General features: G+C 48.2%; 1 protein-coding gene across 1 annotated transcript; it reads right to left on the reverse strand.

The window, feature by feature from the left end:
* Positions 1 to 3,601: 3,601 nt before the first annotated feature.
* On the reverse strand, positions 3,602 to 18,193 carry LOC144502345 (surfeit locus protein 2-like). The gene is made up of 6 exons (XM_078226176.1): positions 18,034 to 18,193; positions 16,117 to 16,268; positions 14,548 to 14,651; positions 11,183 to 11,365; positions 10,166 to 10,278; positions 3,602 to 3,816 (listed from the first exon to the last, which is right to left on the reverse strand). The coding sequence occupies exons 1-6, from the start codon at positions 18,121 to 18,123 to the stop codon at positions 3,709 to 3,711; spliced, it is 750 nt and encodes a 249-aa protein (XP_078082302.1). The 5' UTR covers positions 18,124 to 18,193; the 3' UTR covers positions 3,602 to 3,708.
* Between the last annotated feature and the right edge of the window lie 4,876 nt (positions 18,194 to 23,069).

Consider the following 23,069-nt stretch of genomic DNA (forward strand, 5'->3'; position numbering starts at 1 on the left):
CTATCATCCCGAAGTACTCCATGTGCCTATCCAATAGCTTCTTAAATGTTCCTAAAGTTTCTTACTCCACTATCCCTGCAGGCAGTCTATTCCACACCCCAATCACTCTCTGAGTAAAAAACCTACCTCGGACATCCTTCCTATATCTCCCACCATGAACCCTATAGTTATGCCCCCTAGTTACCGCTCCATTCACCCGAGGAAATAGTCTTTGAACGTTCACTCTATCTATCCCCCTCATCATCTTATAAACCTCTATCAAGTCTCCTCTCAACCTCCTCCGCTCCAAAGAGAAAGCCCAAGTTCCCTCAACCTTTCCTCATAAGACCGACCCTCCAAACCAGGCAGCATCCTGGTAAATCTCCTTTGCACTCTTTCCAATGTCTCCACATCCTTCTTGTAGTGAGGTGACCAGAACTGCACACAATATTCCAAATGCGGTTTCACCAAGGTCCTGTACAGTTGCAGCATAACCCCATGGCTCTTAAACTCAAACCCCCTGTTAATGAACGCCAACACACTATAGGCCTTCTTCACAGCTCTATCCACTTGAGTGGCAACCTTCAGAGATCTATGGATATGAACCCCAAGATCTCTCTGTTCCTCCACATTCTTCAGAACCCTACCTTTGACCCTGTAATCCACATTTAAATTTGTCCTACCAAAATGAATCACCTCGCATTTGTCAGGGTTAAACTCCATTTGCCATTTTTCAGCCCAGCTCTGCATCCTATCTATATCTCTTTGCAGCCTACAACAGCCCTCCACCTCATCCACTACTCCACCAATCTTGGTGTCATCAGCAAATTTACTGATCCACCCTTCAGCCCCCTCCTCCAAGTCATTTATAAAAATGACAAATAGCAGAGGACCAAGCGCTGATCCCTGTGGCACTCCGCTGGTAACCGGTTTCCAGTCCGAAAACTTTCCATCCACCACCACCCTCTGTCTTCTGTTAGATAGCCAGTTACCTATCCAATCGGCCAAACTTCCCTCTATCCCACACATCCTTACTTTCTTCATAAGCCGACTGTGGGGGACTTTATCAAACGCCTTACTAAAATCCATGTATATGACATCAACTGCACTACCTTCATCTACACACTTAGTTACCTCCTCAAAAAATTCTATCAAATTTGTGAGGCAAGACTTGCCCTTCACAAATCCGTGCTGACTATCCCGGATTAAGCTGCATCTTTCTAAATGGTCGTAAATCCTATCCCTAAGGACCTTTTCCATCAACTACCGACCACCGAAGACTAACTGGCCTATAATTACCAGGGTCATTTCTATTCCCTTTCTTAAACAGAGGAACAACATTCGCCACTCTCCAGTCCTCTGGCACCACCCCCGTGGACAGTGAGGACCCAAAGATCAAAGCCAAAGGCTCTGCTATCTCATCCCTTGCCTCCCAAAGAATCCTAGGATGTATTTCATCAGGCCCAGGGGACTTATCAACTTTCCGTTTATTCAAAATTGCTAGTACATCTTCCCTCCGAACATCTACTTCCTCCAGCCTATCAGCCTGTGACACCCTCTCTTCCTCAAAAACATGGCCCCTCTCCTTGGTGAACACCGAAGAAAAGTATTCATTCATCACCTCTCCTATCTCTTCTGACTCCATGCACAAATTCCCACTACCGTCCTTGACCGGCCCCAACCTCACCCTGGTCATTCTTTTATTCCTCACATAAGAGTAAAAAGCCTTGGGGTTTTCCTTGATCTGACCCGCCAAGGACTTCTCATGCCCCCTCCTAGCTCTCCTAAGCCCCTTTTTCAGTTCATTTCTTGCTAACTTGTAACCCTCCATCGAGCCAACTGAACCTTGTTTTCTCAACCTAACATACGCTTCCTTCTTCCTCTTGACAAGACATTCCACCTCTTGTGAACCATGGTTCCCTCACTCGGCCATTTCCTCTCTGCCTGGCAGGGACATACCTATCATGGACACGCAGTATTTGTTCCTTGAAAAAGTTCCACTTATCATTAGTGCCTTTGCCTGACAATTTTTGTTCCCAACCTATGCTTCCTAATTCCTGCCTGATTGCATCATAATTACCTCTCCCCCAATTGTAAACTATGCCCTGCCGTACGGCCCTCTCCCTCTCCATTGCAATAACAAAAGACACCGAATTGTGGTCACTATCTCCAAAGTGCTCTCCCACAACTAAATCCAACACTTGGCCCGGTTCATTTCCCATTACCAAATCCAATGTGGCCCCACCTCTTGTCGGCTTATCCACATATTGTGTCAGGAACCCCTCCTGCACACACTGCACAAAAACTGCCCCATCCGAACTATTCGACCTATAAAGATTCCAATCAATATTTGGAAGGTTAAAGTCCCCCATGACAACTACCCTGTGACCTCCACACCTAACCATAATCTGCTTAGCAATTTCTTGCTCCTCACCTCTATTACTATTTGGGGGCCTATAGTAAACTCCTAACAACGTGACCGCTCCTTTCCTATTCCTAACCTCAGCCCATATTACCTCTGTAGGCAGATCCCCTTCAAAATGCCTTTCTGCAGCCGTTACACTCTCCTTGATTAACAGTGCCACTCCACCACCTCTTTTACCAGCTACCCTACACTTACTGAAACATCTATACCCCGGAACTTCCAACAACCATTCCTGTCCTTGTTCTACCCATGTCTCCGTAATGGCCACAACATCATAGTCCCAAGTGCCAATCCATACCCCAAGTTCACCTACCTTATTTCGGATGCTCCTTGCATTGAAGTAGACACACTTCAACCCACCTTCTTGTCTGCTGGTACCCACCATTGACCATGATACCCTTCCCAGTACCTCACTACACTCACTGACCACCGGACTACAACTCCTTTTCCCATCCCCCTGACAAATTAGTTTAAACATCTTGACTGAAATTGCATTAAGTCCAGCACTCATGACATAGTAACCAAAACTGCTGCCCAAATCCTAACTCTCACCAAACACGTTCACCTATCACCTCTATGCATGCTGGCTAACTCTGCCTCCTGGTTAAGTAACAGTTCAATATTAAAACTCCCCCCCCCCCCCCCCCCCAATGACCTTGTCACTCCCTACTTCTAATCTCCAGCCGCACAACCTCCTGAAATATCTCATTCCTGCAACTCTGGCCCTGAGTATCTCTGATTTTAGTCATTCCACCAATGCCTTCAGCTATCTGGGCCCTGGAATTCCCACCCGAAAACCCCTCAAGGTTTCCTTCAAAAGTGACCAGGTGAAATATCTCATAGAATCCCTACAGTGCAGAAGGAGGCCGCTTGGCCCATCGAGTCTGCACCGACCACAATCCCATCCAGGCCCTATCCCCATAACCCTATGCATTTACCCTAGCTAGTCGCCCTGACACGAAGGGGCAATTTGGCATGGCCAATCCACCGAATTCACACATCTGTGGACATCTTATGATTTGGTATCAAATTTTGTTTGATGATACTTCTGTCAAGAACCTCAGAACATTAATGGTGCTGTAACACAAGGGGTTGTGGGCAGATCCCAGTGTGGGTCAGCATTCATTCGAAAAGGAAGGGGAAATGGCTTAGTGTTCACTTAGTTAAGCAAACGGTAAACAGATGCTCACAACCTCACTGTTTCAGAAATGCTTTAATTGCTACACAAATATAAATCGAACTGTACAATTAACACTCAGCATGTTGCACCCAATCGCTGTAGAAGAGTTGAGCCACTCCCAGAATTAGTTCTGATTTCCAGCTTTCTGGCTCATTTTAAACTTCCCGCGATGGTTGGATCTTTGAGGAGCCCCTTCCTTCAATTTCTTCTTTGTAAAGGGATGCGGTTCTGCCTGTGTTCGGAGGAAATAGAACAGATCATAGAATCTACAGTGCAGGAGGCCGCCATTTGGCCCATCAAGTCTGGACCGACCACAATCCCATCCAGGCCATAACCCCATGCATTTACCCTAGCCAATCCCCCTGACAGTAGGGTCAATTTAGCATAGCCAATCCACCTAACCTGCACATCTTTCAGACTGTGGGAGGAAACCAGAGCCCCCGGAGGAAACCCACGCAGACACGGGGAGAACATGCAAACTCCGCACAGACAGCGACCCGAGCCGGGAATCGAACCCGGGTCCCTGGCGCTGTGAGGCAGCAGTGCTAACCACTGTGCCGCTCTATTGCATGTCAGGAGAAGAGCGGTGAACTGCGCGACATCGATGCCCAACCTTACTTCATTTTATGTTTAAGTTTATTTATTCGTCACAAGTAAGGCTTACATTAACACTGCGATGAAGTTACTGTGAAACTCCCCTAGTCGCCACACTCTGGCGCCTGTTCAGGTTATGCACCCTAACCAGCATGTCTTTCAGACTGGGAGGAAACCCACGCAGACACGGGGAGAACGTGCAAACACCATACAAATGTATGCGCATTTAGAACGGAACAATCTCGTTAGTGATAGCATGGTTTTGTAAGAGGGAGGTCGTGCCTTACAAATTTGGTGGAGTTTTTTGAGGAAGTGACAAAAACGGTTGACGAAGGTAGGGCCGTGGATGTCATCTATATGGATTTCAGTAAGGCATTTGACAAAGTCCCTCATGGCAGGTTGGTTAAGAAGGTTAAGGCTCGTGGAATACAAAGAGAGGTGGCTAGATGGGTAGAGAACTGGCTTGGCCACAGGAGACAGAGGGTAGCAGTCGAAGGGTCTTTTTCTGGCTGGAGCTCTGTGACCAGTGACCGCAGGGCTCTGTACTGGGACCTCTGCTATTTGTGATATATATACATGATTTGGAAGAAGGTGTAACTGGTGTAATCAGCAAGTTTGCGGATGACACGAAGATGGCTGGACTTGCAGATAGCGAAGAGCATTGTCGGGCAATACAGCAGGATATAGATAGGCTGGAAAATTGGGCGGAGAGGTGGCAGATGGAATTTAATCCGGATAAATGCGAAGTGATGCATTTTGGAAGAACTAATGTAGGGGGGAGTTATACAATAAATGGCAGAGCCATCAAGAGTATAGAAACAGAGGTGTGCAAGTCCACAAATCCTTGAAGGTGGCAGCACAGGTGAAGAAGGCATATGGTATGCTTGCCTTTATAGGACGGGGAATAGAGTATAAAAGCTGGAGTCTAATGTTGCAGCTGTATAGAATGCTGGTTCGACCACATTTGGAGTACTGCGTCCAGTTCTGGTCGCTGCACTACCAGAAGGACGTGGAGGCTTTAGAGAGAGTGCAGAGAAGGTTTACCAGGATGTTGCCTGGTATGGAGGGTCTTAGCTATGAGGAGAGATTGGGTAAACTGGGCTTGTTCTCCCTGGAAAGACAGAGAATGCGGGGAGACCTAATAGAGGTGTACAAAATTATGAAGGGTATAGATAGGGTGAACAGTGGGAAGCTTTTTCCCAGGTCGGAGGTGACGATCACGAGGGGTCACGGGCTCAAGGTGAGAGGGGCGAAGTATAACTCAGATATCAGAGGGACGTTTTTTACACAGAGGGTGGTGGGGGTCTGGAATGCGCTGCCAAGTAGGGTGGTGGAGGCAGGCACGCTGACATCGTTTAAGACTTACCTGGATAGTCACATGAGCAGTCTGGGAATGGAGGGATACAAACGAATGGTCTAGTTGGACCAGTGAGCGGCACAGGCTTGGAGGGCCGAAGGGCCTGTTTCCTGTGCTGTACTGTTCTTTGTTCATACAGACAGTGACCCAAGCTCGAAATTGAACCCAGGTCCCTGGCGCTGTGAGGCAGCAGTGCTGACCCACTGTGCTGCCCCATGATGAGAGAAACCACACTCACTAGAGGCCATTTAGCCCCTCAAGCCAATTCTGAGAATCAATCAGGTTATGTTTGATTTGTGCCACAACTCCGTTTACCCTCCTTGCCTCAATTTCCCTCAATACGTACCCAACAAAAATCTGTTAATTCAGTCTTGAAGGCTCCCTCCCAATTGTTTCCATTATCCAATATTTATGTTAGGAGTATTGAGGGAGATTGTGGTCGGTACGGGAATTGGGGAATTTTGGTCAGGTATTGGGGGGTTTTGTTCGGTACGGGTATTGGGGGGTTTTGTTCGGTACGGTTATTGGGGGGGTTTTGTTCAGTACGGGTATTAGAACATAGAACATAGAACATTACAGCGCAGAACAGGCCCTTCGGCCCACGATGTTGCACCGACCAGTTAAAAAAAAACTGTGACCCTCCAACCTAAACCAATTTCTTTTCGTCCATGAACCTATCTACGGATCTCTTAAACGCCCCCAAACTAGGCGCATTTACTACTGATGCTGGCAGGGCATTCCAATCCCTCACCACCCTCTGGGTAAAGAACCTACCCCTGACATCGGTTCTATAACTACCCCCCCTCAATTTAAAGCCATGCCCCCTCGTGCTGGATTTCTCCATCAGAGGAAAAAGGCTATCACTATCCACCCTATCTAAACCTCTAATCATCTTATATGTTTCAATAAGATCCCCTCTTAGCCGCCGCCTTTCCAGCGAAAACAATCCCAAATCCCTCAGCCTCTCCTCATAGGATCTCCCCTCCATACCAGGCAACATCCTGGTAAACCTCCCCTGCACCCTCTCCAAAGCCTCCACATCCTTCCTGTAATGTGGGGACCAGAACTGCACACAGTACTCCAAGTGCGGCCGCACCAGAGTTGTGTACAGTTGCAACATAACACTACGACTCCTAAATTCAATCCCCCTACCAATAAACGGCAAGACACCATATGCCTTCTTAACAACCTTATCTACTTGATTGGGGGGGTTTTGTTCAGTACGGGTATTGGGGGGTTTTGTTCAGTACGGGTATTGGGGGGTTTTGTTCAGTACGGGTATTGGGGGGGTTTTGTTCAGTACGGGTATTGGGGGGGTTTTGTTCAGTACGGGTATTGGGGGGTTTTGTTCAGTACGGGAATTGGGGGGTTTTGTTCAGTACGGGAATTGGGGGGTTTTGTTCAGTACGGGTATTGGGGGGTTTTGTTCAGTACGGGTATTGGGGGGTTTTGTTCGGTACGGGTATTGGGGGGTTTTGTTCGGTACGGGTATTGGGGGGTTTTGTTCGGTACGGGTATTGGGGGGTTTTGTTCAGTACGGGTATTGGGGGGTTTTGTTCGGTACGGGTATTGGGGGGTTTTGTTCGGTACGGGTATTGGGGGGTTTTGTTCGGTACGGGTATTGGGGGGTTTTGTTCGGTACGGGTATTGGGGGGGTTTTGTTCAGTACGGGTATTGGGGGGTTTTGTTCAGTACGGTTATTGGGGGGTTTTGTTCAGTACGGTTATTGGGGGGTTTTGTTCAGTACGGGTATTGGGGGGTTTTGTTCGGTACGGGTATTGGGGGGTTTTGTTCAGTACGGTTATTGGGGGGCTTTGTTCGGTACGGGTATTGGGGGGTTTTGTTCAGTACGGGTATTGGGGGGTTTTGTTCAGTACGGGTATTGGGGGGTTTTGTTCAGTACGGGTATTGGGTTTTGTTCAGTACGGGTATTGGGGGGGTTTTGTTCAGTACGGGTATTGGGGGGTTTTGTTCAGTACGGGTATTGGGGGGTTTTGTTCAGTACGGGTATTGGGGGGTTTTGTTCGGTACGGGTATTGGGGGGTTTTGTTCAGTACGGGTATTGGGGGGTTTTGTTCAGTACGGGAATTGGGGGGTTTTGTTCAGTACGGGTATTGGGGGGTTTTGTTCAGTACGGGAATTGGGGGGTTTTGTTCAGTACGGGTATTGGGGGGTTTTGTTCAGTACGGGTATTGGGGGGGTTTTGTTCAGTACGGGTATTGGGGGGTTTTGTTCGGTACGGGTATTGGGGGGTTTTGTTCGGTACGGGTATTGGGGCATTTTGTTCGGTACGGGTATTGGGGGGTTTTGTTCGGTACGGGTATTGGGGGGTTTTGTTCAGTACGGGTATTGGGGGGTTTTGTTCAGTACGGGTATTGTGGGGTTTTGTTCGGTACGGGTATTGGGGGGGTTTGTTCGGTACGGGTATTGGGGGGTTTTGTTCAGTACGGGTATTGGGGGGTTTTGTTCGGTACGGGTATTGGGGGGTTTTGTTCGGTACGGGTATTGGGGGGTTTTGTTCAGTACGGGAATTGGGGGGTTTTGTTCAGTACGGGTATTGGGGGGTTTTGTTCAGTACGGTTATTGGGGGGTTTTGTTCGGTACGGGTATTGGGGGGTTTTGTTCGGTACGGGTATTGGGGGGTTTTGTTCAGTACGGGTATTGGGGGGTTTTGTTCAGTACGGGTATTGGGGGGTTTTGTTCAGTACGGGTATTGGGGGGTTTTGTTCAGTACGGGTATTGGGTGGTTTTGTTCAGTACGGGAATTGGGGGGTTTTGTTCAGTACGGGTATTGGGGGGTTTTGTTCAGTACGGTTATTGGGGGGTTTTGTTCAGTACGGGTATTGGGGGGTTTTGTTCGGTACGGGAATTGGGGGGTTTTGTTCGGTACGGGTATTGGGGGGTTTTGTTCAGTACGGGTATTGGGGGGTTTTGTTCGGTACGGGTATTGGGGGGTTTTGTTCGGTACGGGTATTGGGGGGTTTTGTTCAGTACGGGTATTGGGGGGTTTTGTTCGGTACGGGTATTGGGGGGTTTTGTTCGGTACGGGTATTGGGGGGTTTTGTTCAGTACGGGTATTGGGGGGTTTTGTTCGGTACGGGTATTGGGGGGGTTTTGTTCGGTACGGGTATTGGGGGGGTTTTGTTCGGTACGGGTATTGGGGGGTTTTGTTCGGTACGGGTATTGGGGGGTTTTGTTCGGTACGGGTATTGGGGGGGTTTTGTTCGGTACGGGTATTGGGGGGGTTTTGTTCGGTACGGGTATTGGGGGGGTTTTGTTCGGTACGGGTATTGGGGGGTTTTGTTCAGTACGGGAATTGGGGGGTTTTGTTCAGTACGGGTATTGGGGGGTTTTGTTCGGTACGGGTATTGGGGGGTTTTGTTCAGTACGGGAATTGGGGGGTTTTGTTCAGTACGGGAATTGGGGGGTTTTGTTCAGTACGGGAATTGGGGGGTTTTGTTCGGTACGGTTATTGGGGGGTTTTGTTCAGTACGGGTATTGGGGGGTTTTGTTCAGTACGGGAATTGGGGGGTTTTGTTCAGTACGGGTATTGGGGGGTTTTGTTCGGTACGGGTATTGGGGGGGTTTTGTTCGGTACGGGTATTGGGGGGTTTTGTTCGGTACGGGTATTGGGGGGGTTTTGTTCGGTACGGTTATTGGGGGGTTTTGTTCAGTACGGTTATTGGGGGGTTTTGTTCAGTACGGGTATTGGGGGGTTTTGTTCGGTACGGTTATTGGGGGGTTTTGTTCGGTACGGGTATTGGGGGGTTTTGTTCAGTACGGGAATTGGGGGGTTTTGTTCAGTACGGGAATTGGGGGGTTTTGTTCAGTACGGGAATTGGGGGGTTTTGTTCGGTACGGTTATTGGGGGGTTTTGTTCAGTACGGGTATTGGGGGGTTTTGTTCAGTACGGGAATTGGGGGGTTTTGTTCAGTACGGGTATTGGGGGGTTTTGTTCGGTACGGGTATTGGGGGGGTTTTGTTCGGTACGGGTATTGGGGGGTTTTGTTCGGTACGGGTATTGGGGGGGTTTTGTTCGGTACGGTTATTGGGGGGTTTTGTTCAGTACGGTTATTGGGGGGTTTTGTTCAGTACGGGTATTGGGGGGTTTTGTTCGGTACGGTTATTGGGGGGTTTTGTTCGGTACGGGTATTGGGGGGTTTTGTTCAGTACGGTTATTGGGGGGTTTTGTTCAGTACGGTTATTGGGGGGTTTTGTTCGGTACGGGTATTGGGGGGTTTTGTTCGGTACGGGTATTGGGGGGTTTTGTTCGGTACGGGTATTGGGGGGGTTTTGTTCAGTACGGGTATTGGGGGGTTTTGTTCGGTACGGGTATTGGGGGGGTTTTGTTCGGTACGGGTATTGGGGGGTTTTGTTCAGTACGGGTATTGGGGGGTTTTGTTCAGTACGGGTATTGGGGGGTTTTGTTCGGTACGGGTATTGGGATTTTCATTGGGAACGGGTATTGGGATTACAGGAATAAAGTGATAGATGTCATTAATAAAGAGTTTCGCTGCGATCTATTGAATAGCAGAACTGACACGCTGGGTAGACTGGCTTCCTATTCTGAAGAATGGCAGGAATTAAACACATTCCTTTATTGTTCTTGTGTGGTGGGTGCAGCCTTTACCTTTTTCCGCTTTCTTGGCAATGGCGTCTCGACCTCCATTTTTTCATTGTCAGTTTCCTCTTGATTCACAAGCAATTCTGTCCGTGTGTCGTCATTTCTGTTAAAGAGGTGATCTGCAAAATCAATGTGAACTGTTAGGACTGAACAGGTTACTGAGCCCAAGAATAAAAGAGAGCTGGATTATCAGCAGAGATACAGTCAGTAACACAGGGTGCTGGGGGAGAGGGGTTACTGAGTGACAGTGTGAGGGAGCTGGATTATCAGCAGAGATACAGTCAGTAACACAGGGTGCTGGGGGAGAGGGGTTACTGAGTGACAGTGTGAGGGAGCTGGTTTAACATCAGTACAGATACAGTCAGTAACACAGGGTGCTGGGGGAGAGGGGTTACTGAGTGACAGTTTGAGGGAGCTGGATTAACATCAGCAGAGATACAGTCAGTAACACAGGGTGCTGGGGGAGAGGGGTTACTGAGTGACAGTGCGAGGGAGCTGGATTAGCATCAGTACAGATACAGTCAGTAACACAGGGTGCTGGGGGAGAGGGGTTACTGAGTGACAGTGTGAGGGAGCTGGATTAACATCAGCAGAGATACAGTCAGTAACACAGGGTGCTGGGGGGGGGGGGGAAGAGGGGTTACTGAATGATGGTGTGAGGGAGCTGGATTATCAGCAAAGGTACATCATTCTCCTTAGAGCAGACAAGGTTAAGGAGAGTTCATTTTTTAAAACCTCAGCCAGTTGTGACCAGGAATCGCTGATGGAAATGTTGGTGGAATCAGACTTCACAGTACCTTTCAACAGGGAATTAGATAAATACTTGTCAATGGGGAATGTGCAGGGAAAAGGCAGGGGGTGGGAACAACTGGATAGAATCAGCACAGGGTGGATGGACCAAATGGCCTCCTCCTGCCCTGGGTGACTGTAACAGAAATCTCAGGTCTCTAAAACACTAGTGGAATCCAAGTTAAAGGTTGCAGCCTCCAACCAATCACATGGTCTCAGCTTGCAGTAACTCACCTGGGTACAGGTCACTCATACTGTCATCTGAGTTGTCACTCTCACTTCCTTCACCACTCCCGTCTGGCTCCCAGAACTCCTTCCGATTGCGGTAAGTGTCCTTACTGTCAGATTCCCGATTCCGTTTCTTCTGCGACAGACATGCCGGGATGAAGGGGACCCCGAGAGCAGCACATTCGTTAACTGAGTTGAGACAGAAGGACACAGCATGAGAGTGACACTGCACCACACCATTCCCACCCATAATCAGGGCAACACCATTGCACTGACACCAGCTAGGATCCTGGCAATACCAGCTTGCTCCATCCGTAAGGGCAACAGTTCCATTGTCCCCACTCCCCCAAGTATCAAATCAAAGTGTCAGAATCAGATATGCAAATTTCACACGGGAGTGAGTTACAGACTGGAATCTAATCGAGGGGTTCAGGGTGGTTTATATATAAAATAACAGATACCCGGGAGTGAGTTACAGACTGGAATCTAATCGAGGGGTTCGGGGTGGTTTATATATAGAATAACAGATACCCGGGAGTGAGTTACAGACTGGAATCTAATCGAGGGGTTCGGGGTGGTTTATATATAGAATAACAGATAACCGGGAGTGAGTTACAGACTGGAATCTAATCGAGGGGTTCGGGGTGGTTTGTATATAGAATAACAGATACCCGGGAGTGAGTTACAGACTGGAATCTAATCGAGGGGTTCGGGGTGGTTTATATATAAAATAACAGATACCCGGGAGTGAGTTACAGATTGGTATCTAATCGAGGGGTTTGGGGTGGTTTATATATAGAATAACAGATACCCGGGAGTGAGTTACAGATTGGAATCTAATCGAGGGGTTCCGGGTGGTTTATATATAGAATAACAGATTCCCGGGAGTGAGTTACAGACTGGAATCTAATCGAGGGGTTCCGGGTGGTTTATATATAGAATAACAGATACCCGGGAGTGAGTTACAGACTGGAATCTAATCGAGGGGTTCCGGGTGGTTTATATATAGAATAACAGATACCCGGGAGTGAGTTACAGACTGGAATCTAATCGAGGGGTTCGGGGTGGTTTATATATAAAATAACAGATACCCGGGAGTGAGTTACAGACTGGAATCTAATCGAGGGGTTCGGGGTGGTTTATATACAGAATAACAGATACCCGGGAGTGAGTTACAGACTGGAATCTAATCGAGGGGTTCAGGGTGGTTTATATATAGAATTACAGATACCCGGGAGTGAGTTACAGACTGGAATCTAATCGAGGGGTTCGGGGTGGTTTATATGTAGAATAACAGATACCCGGGAGTGAGTTACAAACTGGAATCTAATCGAGGGGTTCGGGGTGGTTTATATATAGAATAACAGATACCCGGGAGTGAGTAGAAACTGGAATCTAATCGAGGGGTTCTGGGTGGTTTATATATCGAATAACAGATACCCGGGAGTGAGTTACAGACTGGAATCTAATCGAGGGGTTCGGGGTGGTTTATATATAGAATAACAGATACCCGGGAGTGAGTTACAGACTGGAATCTAATCGAGGGGTTCGGGGTGGTTTATATATAGAATAACAGATACCCGGGAGTGAGTTACAGACTGAAATCTAATCGAGGGGTTTGGGGTGGTTTATATATAGAATAACAGATACCCGGGAGTGAGTTACAGACTGAAATCTAATCGAGGGGTTCGGGGTGGTTTATATATAGAATAACAGATACCCGGGAGTGAGTAGAAACTGGAATCTAATCGAGGGGTTCTGGGTGGTTTATATATAGAATAACAGATACCCGGGAGTGAGTTACAGACTGGAATCTAATCGAGGGGTTCGGGGTGGTTTATATATAGAATAACAGATACCCGGGAGTGAGTTACAGACTGGAATCTAATCGAGGGGTTCGGGGTGGTTTATATATAGAATAACAGATACCCGGGAGTGAGTTACAGACTGAAATCTAATCGAGGGGTTTGGGGTGGTTTATATATAGAATAACAGATACCCAGGAGTGAGTTACAGACTGAAATCTAATCGAGGGGTTCCGGGTGGTTTATATATAGAATAACAGATACCTGGGAGTGAGTTACAGACTGGAATCTAATCGAGGGGTTCTGGGTGGTTTATATATAGAATAACAGATACCCGGGAGTGAGTTACAGACTGAAATCTAATCGAGGGGTTCCGGGTGGTTTATATATAGAATAACAGATACCTGGGAGTGAGTTACAGACTGGAATCTAATCGAGGGGTTCGGGGTGGTTTATATATAGAATAACAGATACCTGGGAGTGAGTTACAGACTGGAATCTAATCGAGGGGTTCGGGGTGGTTTATATATAGAATAACAGATACCCGGGAGTGAGTTACAGACTGGAATATAATCGAGGGGTTCGGGGTGGTTTATATATAGAATAACAGATACCTGGGAGTGAGTTACAGACTGGAATCTAATCGAGGGGTTCGGGGTGGTTTATATATAGAATAACAGATACCCGGGAGTGAGTTACAGACTGGAATCTAATCGAGGGGTTCAGGGTGGTTTATATATAGAATAACAGATACCCGGGAGTGAGTTACAGACTGCAATCTAATCGAGGGGTTCGGGGTGGTTTATATATAGAATAACAGATACCCGGGAGTGAGTTACAGACTGGAATCTAATCGAGGGGTTCGGGGTGGTTTATATATAGAATAACAGATACCTGGGAGTGAGTTACAGACTGGAATCTAATCGAGGGTTCGGGGTGGTTTATATATAGAATAACAGATACCTGGGAGTGAGTTACAGACTGGAATCTAATCGAGGGGTTCGGGGTGGTTTATATATAGAATAACAGATACCCGGGAGTGAGTTACAGACTGGAATCTAATCGAGGGGTTTGGGGTGGTTTATATATAAAATAACAGATACCCGGGAGTGAGTTACAGACTGGAATCTAATCGAGGGGTTTGGGGTGGTTTATATATAGAATAACAGATACCTGGGAGTGAGTTACAGACTGGAATCTAATCGAGGGGTTTGGGGTGGTTTATATATAGAATAACAGATACCCGGGAGTGAGTTACAGACTGGAATCTAATCGAGGGGTTTGGGGTGGTTTATATATAGAATAACAGATACCCGGGAGTGAGTTACAGACTGGAATCTAATCGAGGGGTTTGGGGTGGTTTATATATAGAATAACAGGTAGCCGGGAGTGAGTTACAGACTGGAATCTAATCGAGGGGTTTTGAACATGTGAAGTAGCTTCGACATCACCTTGAGTTGTTTATAATTAATTAGTTGAGCCACATGGTTAATAAACTTCTAACTATTTACATGCCGTGCATTCCCGCGTCCGTTTTAGTCTCTCGTTCAGATGAGCAGCACTTACATTTCTTCAGTGCTCTTTGATAACGTTTCCCATTCACGTGGCGAAGAACATGCTGAGGAATCTTGTTAATGTGGCGGATTGTCAATTTACAGAACAGCTGCTGCCTGAGAACAGACAAGAAGAATTAAAGAAGGATCGTGCATTTCTATAGCACCTAACACCTCCAAACATCCCAAATCACTTCAGAGTAAATGAAGCACGTTTTGGAACTATAGCACTGCAGCCAATGTGCGCACAGCAAGCTGCCAGAAACAGCAGGGGAAGAACTGCTGGATAATCATTTGTTTAATGAGGTTGATTGTAGAGTAAATATTAGCTGCAACACCTGGGGGAAATTAATAAAATAATGGTTGAAGGATTATGATTATTTTCATTCCAAGACGGACAAATGGCACCTCGGTTAGATATTTTAACTGAATGATAGCAACTCCAACAGTGCGGCACTCCCTCAGTACTGACCCTCTGACAGTGCGGCACTCCCTCAGTACTGACCCTCTGACAGTGCGGCGCTCCCTCAGTACTGACCCTCTGACAGTGCGGCGCTCCCTCAGTACTGACCCTCTGACAGTGCGGCACTCCCTCAGTACTGACCCTCTGACAGTGCGGCACTCCCTCAGTACTGACCCTCTGACAGTGCGGCACTCCCTCAGCACTGACCCTCTGACAGTGCGGCACTCCCTCAGCACTGACCCTCTGACAATGCGGCACTCCCTCAGTACTGACCCTCTGACAATGCGGCACTCCCTCAGTATTGACCCTCCGACAATGCGGCGCTCCCTCAGTACTGACCCTCTGACAATGCGGCGCTCCCTCAGTACTGACCCTCTGACAATGCAGCACTCCCTCAGCACTGACCCTCTGACAATGCGGCGCTCCCTCAGTACTGACCCTCTGACAATGCAGCACTCCCTCAGCACTGACCCTCTGACAGTGCGGCACTCCCTCAGTACTGACCCTCTGACAGTGCGGCACTCCCTCAGCACTGACCCTCCGACAATGCGGCACTCCCTCAGTACTGACCCTCCGACAATGCGGCGCTCCCTCAGTACTGACCCTCTGACAATGCAGCACTCCCTCAGCACTGACCCTCTGACAGTGCGGCACTCCCTCAGCACTGACCCTCTGACAATGCAGCACTCCCTCAGCACTGACCCTCTGACAGTGCGGCACTCCCTCAGTACTGACCCTCTGACAGTGCGGCACTCCCTCAGCACTGACCCTCCGACAATGCGGCACTCCCTCAGTACTGACCCTCCGACAATGCGGCGCTCCCTCAGTACTGACCCTCTGACAATGCAGCACTCCCTCAGCACTGACCCTCTGACAGTGCGGCACTCCCTCAGCACTGACCCTCTGACAGTGCAGCACTCCCTCAGTACTGACCCTCCGACAATACGGCACTCCCTCAGTACTGACCCTCTGACAATGTGGGCACTCCCTCAGTGCTGACCCATTGACAGTGCGGCACTCCCTCACTACTGACCCTCTGACAGTGCGGCGCTCCCTCAGTACCTGTCTTGGGAGTGTTTGATTGCTCAGAGATATCAATTCTGACCATTGTGCACTTACGGATTTTTTGTGCTGGGGACGACATGTGGCTCGTACTGACTGTAGTTGAATGGCTCCTTCATTGCTACGCGCTGGTACTTCTTGCCCTTGGTGTAGGCTTGCAGATCTGCCAGTCGGCATGGCAACTCATGGCCAGTTAGAGAACATTTCACCTTCAACATATTTCAGAAAAATCTTTACATTCGCAGTAACTTTATTTCATCTCACAGTTCAATCCCCAAAGCATAATTGAATGTGGAGCATTAGGGAGCATCCCAGTGCCTAGTCGAACATTCCTCACTCAAAACCACACTGCTTGCTCAATATTGAATGCTGCTTGTGGGATCCTGCTGTGCAGGTGTTGGTTGCTACAGCTGCTGACACAAACCAGCCTGCTGCCCTGTGCGGCAGCATTCATCCTGGTTTTAGTTAGTGGATTGATTGATGTACTGGAGAGGTTTGGACCCAGAACCTGGTTCAATTTGAGTGACATTTGAGTGTGGTGGCTCGGTGGCACAGTGGTTAGCACTGCTGCCTCACAGCGCCAGGGTTAAACTCCGGCCTTGGTGACTGCCCATGTGGAGTTTGTGCATTCTCCCCATGTCTGTGTGGGTTTCTTCCGGGTGCTCCAGGTTCCTCCCACAGTCCAAAGATGTGCAGGTTAGGTGCATTGGCCATGCCAAATTGCCCCTTAGTGTCCCAAGATGTGTAGGTTAGATGGATTAGTGGGGTTAATATGTGGGGTTACAAGGAAGCTCTGTCAAAGTTGAATACTCAATGGGCTGAATAGCCTCCTGCATTGTAGGGATTCTATGATCCTACATATACAACTGAACTGACCATCGCTGAGTGAAATCCTGTGTTTCATATTGCCCCTCATACCAAGGAGAATATCAACACTTTCCATGCCAACTTATTTTTCAATAATTATGGGGTTGTGTGTTGCTGACCTCTCTCGCTGTCCTGGCAAGATGGTGGTGAGCCTTTTGTACAAGTTTGACGGAATTGACAGTCTCACTGGTGTCAGTCCAGAGAGTGAGAGTCAAACACATTGATGTGGGACTGGAGTCACATATATAATCCCAGGCTGGGTAAGGACGGCAGGTCTCCATCCCCAAAGGACGCGAGTGACCCAGTTGGGTTTTTAGGACAATCCCGCCGACAGTTTCAGGCTGATTGACAGATTTTTATTTCAGATTCTCAGAATGCCCACGGTCCGATTTCACGGTGTCTGGACTTGCAGCAACAAAACCACTCGCTGCAACCTGGTTACCGAGCAACCGCATTCTTCCCCAGAGAACATAGAACATAGAAAGCCACAGCACAAACAGGCCCTTCGGCCCACAAGTTGCGCCGATCACATCCCCACCTCTAGGCCTATCTATAGCCCTCAATCCCATTAAATCCCATGTACTCATCCAGAAGTCTCTTAAAAGACCCCAACGAGTTTGCCTCCACCACCACCGACGTCAGCCGATTCCACTCATCCACCACCCTCTGAGTGAAAAACTTACCCCTGACATCCCCCCTGTACCTACCCCCCAGCACCTTAAACCTGTGTCCTCTCGTAGCAACCATTTCAGCCCTTGGAAATAGCCTCTGAGAGTCCACCCTATCCAGATCCCTCAACATCTTGTAAACCTCTATCAGGTCACCTCTCATCCTTCGTCTCTCCAGGGAGAAGAGACCAAGCTCCCTCAACCTATCCTCATAAGGCATGCCACCCAATCCAGGCAACATCCTTGTAAATCTCCTCTGCACCCTTTCAATGGCTTCAACACAGTTGCTGCAGACTCTCCTCTCGTGGGGGCTGCAAGTGACCCCCATCCCAACAAGGGGCAGGAGGACTGCTGTGCACGGGGCTGAGAGCCTGTTTAATGGGGTGTTTGGGGGGGGGGGGGGCGGGGGGTATTTAATGGCCTCTCCGCCCGCACTCACCCGGTTGTTGTGGTCGGGCTGCAGCGCCGGGTGTTGCTGGAGGAAGGCGGCCAGTTCCGGGGACAGGGCGGCGGGACCCGGGGCCTCCATGGCGTTCGGTTCAATCCGATTGGAATCCAGAGGGTCGACTGGACTTCCGGGCCAAACACGTGGGCCGCCAGAAACCGGAAACAGGAAGTGGCGTCACTTCCGGGGTTAAAGCATAAAGTGACAGCAAGCGGCAGCAAATATATAAAATTTCACAGAATTGCCCAACCCCCGCCCGGGCTCCGGGCTCAGGACCGCCGCCTCCGCAGCCCCAGCACAAAATCAAACCATTTGTTCAAGAGGTCTTTGTTCTGGAAGCCTCTGTGGATGTGAATGCGGCACTTCCGGTAAGATGGCGGATGTGAAAGTGCCCTATCTCCATCACAGTGAGAGGCCAGAGTGTGGAACTGACTGAGTCACAATGGGTCAGTCACAATAACACCGCCACACTCTGACTGCTGCACATAATACAGTCTTCCTACGATTCAAACAGCAATGCTGGATAAATCCAACAGGTCTGGCACCATTCCAGGAGAGAAACAGAGTCAATGTTTTATAGAAACATAAAAACTAGAAGCAGGAGTTGGCCATTCGGCCCTTCGAGTCTGCTCTGCCATTCATTCTGATCATGGCTGATCATCCAATTCAATATCCTGATGCCCCCTTCCCCCCCCCCCCCATATTCCTTTAGCTCCAAGGACTAATTTTTTCCTGAAATCGCACAATGTTTTGGCCTCAACTACTTTCTGTGGGAGTGAATTCCACACATTCACCACCCTCTGGGTGACGAAACTTCTCCCCATTTATCCTCAAACTATGACCCCTAGTTCTGGACTCCCCCACAATTGGGAATATTCTTTCTGAATCTACCCTGTCTAACCCTGTTAGAATTTTATAAGTTTCTATGAGATCCCCTCTCACTCTTCTAAACTCCAGTGAATATAATCCTAACCGACTTAGTCTCTCCTCACGTGACAGAGCTGCCATCCCAGGAATCAGCCTGGTAAACCTTCACTGCACTCCCTCTATAGCAAGGACATAGGAGGTGATGGCCTAGTGGCATTATTGCTGGACCATTAATCCATAAATTCAACTAATGTTCTCTTCTGGTGACCCGGGTTCGAATCCCGCCACGGCAGATGGTGGAATTTGAATTCAAGAAAAAATATCTGGAATTAAGAATCTACTGATGACCATGAAACCATTGTCGATTGTCGGAAAAACCCATCTGGTTCACTAATGCCCTTTAGGGAAGGAAATCTGCCGTTCTTACTTGGTCTGGCCTACATGTGATTCCAGAGCCACAGCAATGTGGTTGACTCTCAATTGCCCTCCAGGGATGAGTAATAAATGCTGGCCAACTAGCAACACCCATAAAAAATTGCCTTCTCAGACAAGGATCTGAAAGAACCTTCTGTAGAGCTTCTTAGTTGACCTTACATTTTCTGTTTTTATTTCAGATTTCAAGCATCTGCAGTATTTTGCTTTCATTTTAGCATCATTTTATTTATTCTTTCATGGGATGTGGGGGGTCGCTCGCTAAGCCCAGCATTCATTCCTCATCCCTAATTGCCCCTCGAGAAGGTGGTGGTGAGCTGCCTTCTTGAACCACTGCAGTCCCTGTGGTGTCGGTACACCCACAGTGCTGTTAGGGAGGAAGTCCAGGATTTTGACCCAGTCACAGTGAAGGAACAGCGACTGGATAGAGGAACAGATTTAATGTTTCAAGTTGACTATGACTCCTCTTCATAACAATGAAACCGGCTGCCCGGCAGTGTTTCTGCTCCTCCCACCCCCCTCTTCCTCTCACCCTGTCCTTCTATTCCTTTCTTCCTTGTGTGTTTATCCAGATTCCTCTTAAATGCATTGATACTATTCACCTCGACCACTCCCCGTGGGAGCGAGTCCCAAATTCTCCCCACTCCCCACAGGAGCAAGGTCCACATTCTCCCCACTCCCCCGTGGGAGTGAGTCCCACATTCTCCCCACTCCCTGTGGGAGCAAGTCCCACATTCTCCCTACTCCCTATGGGAGCGAGTCCCACATTCTCCCCACTCCCCGTGGGAGCGAGTCCCACATTCTCCTTACTCCCTGTGGGAGTGAGTCCCACATTCTCCCCACTCCCCGTGGGAGCGAGTCCCAGATTCTCCCCCCGCCCCGTGGGAGCGAGTCCCACGTTCTCCCCCCTCCCCGTGGGAGTGAGTCCCACATTCTCCCCCACTCCCCATGGGAGCGAGTCCCACATTCTCCCCCACTCCCCATGGGAGCGAGTCCCACATTTTCCCCCACTCCCCGTGGGAGCGAGTCCCACATTTTCCCCCACTCCCTGTGGGAGCAAGTCCCACATTCTCCCCACTCCCTGTGGTAAAGAAGTTTGGCCTGAATTCCCCATCGGATTCATTCCTGATTCTCTTATACTGATGGCGCTGAGTTCTGGTTGGCACCACAACTGGGAAGATTTTCTCAGCATCTTCCCAATGAAACACTTCCACAATATTGAAGCCCGATATCTGATTACTCCCTTCTGTCAAGAGAAAATAGCCTTCTTGCTCCATCCTGATCGTTAATCTTACATTTTTGCTGTCATATTTAGAAACTATTTTTCACCTCCTCCAGTCTTTCTGCATCCTTTTTGTAATACGGAGACTGGAACCATTCACACTGCTTCAAGTACAGACTGATCTTGCTCCTTCCTATCTCTCTAATCACACAATCTCAGTTCTTCTGGTTTTAATTTCTTGTGTGGAGTGTTGACCTGGTTTATATACTCTCGTCTGTCAAGTAGGTCTTGAACCCACAACCCTTGGACACAAAGGCGTCAGGGAGTACAACAAAGTGAGCTATGGCTGACATGGGTAAATCCATCGAAAGCCACTGCTTCCCCGTGCGATATTCACGACCAAAGTTTATCAAACTATACAAATTTTCATGACAATAAGCAAATGTTTTGGGCTGTCCCGAGGTTGTGGGCAAGATGATGATGTAAGCAGCAAGCAGGGAGAGTCAGCATTACTTTCCGGTCAGGCATTCCGGTGCAAACAATTGTACGTAAGGCTGGTCTGTTCACAGGCAGTAACAGAAAAATGTTGTAATGCAACACTGGCCAGGGGTGGCAGCATTGGCCAGGAAACTGGGGAGAGAAGGAAACAGCAACCAACACAGGGGATAGAAGCCACTCAGAGGGCTCTATCGGAGGCATTTCAGTGTGTTACAGTGAGGGGTGTGGGCTACATACCAGTGAAAAGAAAGGATTTGTAGGAAAAGTGATAATCAGCCATGGATATCTAAGGAAATAAAAGAGGGATCAAACTGAAAGAAAATGTATACAAAGTGGCAAAGATTAGTGGGAAACTAGAGGATTGGGAAATCTTTAAATGTCAACAGAAAGCCATGAAAAAAGCTATAAAGAAAAGTAAAGTAGATTATGAGAATAAACTGGCTCAGAATATAAAAACAGATAGCAAAAGTTTCTACAAATATATAAAACGAAAGAGCGGCGAAAGTAAACATTGGTCCTTTAGAAGATGAGAAGGGGGATGTAATAACTGGAAATGAGAAAATGGCTGAGGCATTGAACAGGTATTTTGTGTCGGTCTTCACAGTGGAAAACACAAATAACATGCCAAAAACTGATGACAGGAAGGCTATGGCAGGTGAGAACCTAGAAACTATTATTATCACGAAAGAGGTAGTGTTGGGCAAGTTAATGGGGCTAAAGGTAGACAAGTCTCCTGGTCCTGATGGAATGCATCCCAGGGACTAAAAGAGATGGCGGGGGAAATAGCAAATGCACTAGTGGTAATTTACCAAAATTCGCTGGACTCTGAGGTGGTTCCTGCAGACTGGAAAACAGCAAATGTGACGCCACTGTTTAAAAAAGGAGGTAGACAAAAGGCGGGTAACTATAGGTCGGTTAGCTTAACTTCTGTAGTAGGGAAAATGCTTGAATCTATCATCAAGGAAGAAATAGCGAGACATCTGGATATAAATTGTTCCATTGGTAAGACGCAGCATGGGTTCATGAAAGGAAGATCATGTTTGACTAGTTTGGTGGAATTCTTTGAGGACATTATGAGCGCAGTGGACAATGGGGAACCTGTGGATGTACAGAAGGCATTGAACAATGTGCTGCATAAAAGGCTGCTAAGATGCAGGTGCACAGGATTATGGGTATTAGCATGGATAGAGGATTGGTTAACTAACAGAAAGCAAAGAGTGGGGGTAAATGGGTGTTTTTCTGGTTGGCGATCAGTGACTAGTGGTGTGCCTCAGGGATCAGTGTTGGGGCTGCAATTGTTTACGATTTACATAGATGATTTGGAGTTGGGGACCAAGTGTAGTGTGTTAAAGTCCGCAGATGACACTAAGATGAGTGGCACAGCAAAGTGTGCAGAGGACGCTGAAAGTCTGCAAAGGGATATAGATAGTCTAAAGTGAGTGGGCGAGGGTCTGGCAGATGGAGTACAATGTTGGTAAATGTGAGGTCATCCATTTTGGTAGGAATAACAGCAAAATGGACTATTATTTAAATGGTAAAAAATTGCAGCATGCTGCTGTGCGGAGGGACCTGGGTGTCCTTGTGCAGGAATCTCAAGGAGTTGGTTTGCAGGTGCAGCAGGTAATTAAGAAGGCAAATGGAATTTTGTCCTTCATTGCGAGAGGGATGAAGTTTTTTTTTTACTCATTCTTGCGACATGGGCATCGCTGGCTGGCCAGCATTTATTGCCAATCCCTGGTTGCCCTTGAGAAGGTGTTGGTGAGCTGCCTTCTTGAATCGCTGCAGTCCACGTGCTGTGGGTTGACCCACAATGCCGTTAGGGAGGGAATTCCAGGATTTTGACCCAGCGACTGCAAAGGAACGACGATATATTTCCAAGTCAGGACGGTAAGTAGCTTGAACGGGAACTTTTAGGGTGGTGTTCCCATGTATCTGCTGCCCTTGTCCTTCTTGATGGAAGTGGCCGTGGGTTTGGAAGGTGCTGTCTTAGGATCTTTGGTGAATTGCGGCA

The sequence above is a fragment of the Mustelus asterias genome, chromosome 13 (assembly GCF_964213995.1).
Source record: "Mustelus asterias chromosome 13, sMusAst1.hap1.1, whole genome shotgun sequence".
Lineage (NCBI taxonomy): Eukaryota > Metazoa > Chordata > Chondrichthyes > Carcharhiniformes > Triakidae > Mustelus > Mustelus asterias.

Bases quoted from the DNA above. Each gene is read 5' to 3' on its own strand.
- LOC144502345 (XM_078226176.1), bottom strand. From the start codon at position 18,123: ATGGAGGCCCCGGGTCCCGCCGCCCTGTCCCCGGAACTGGCCGCCTTC. The intron at 16,269-18,033 runs GTGAGTGCGGGC...AATATGTTGAAG, and splicing joins AGCCCGACCACAACAACCGG to GTGAAATGTTCTCTAACTGG. The intron at 14,652-16,116 runs GTAAGTGCACAA...GTCTGTTCTCAG, and splicing joins GTCCCCAGCACAAAAAATCC to GCAGCAGCTGTTCTGTAAAT.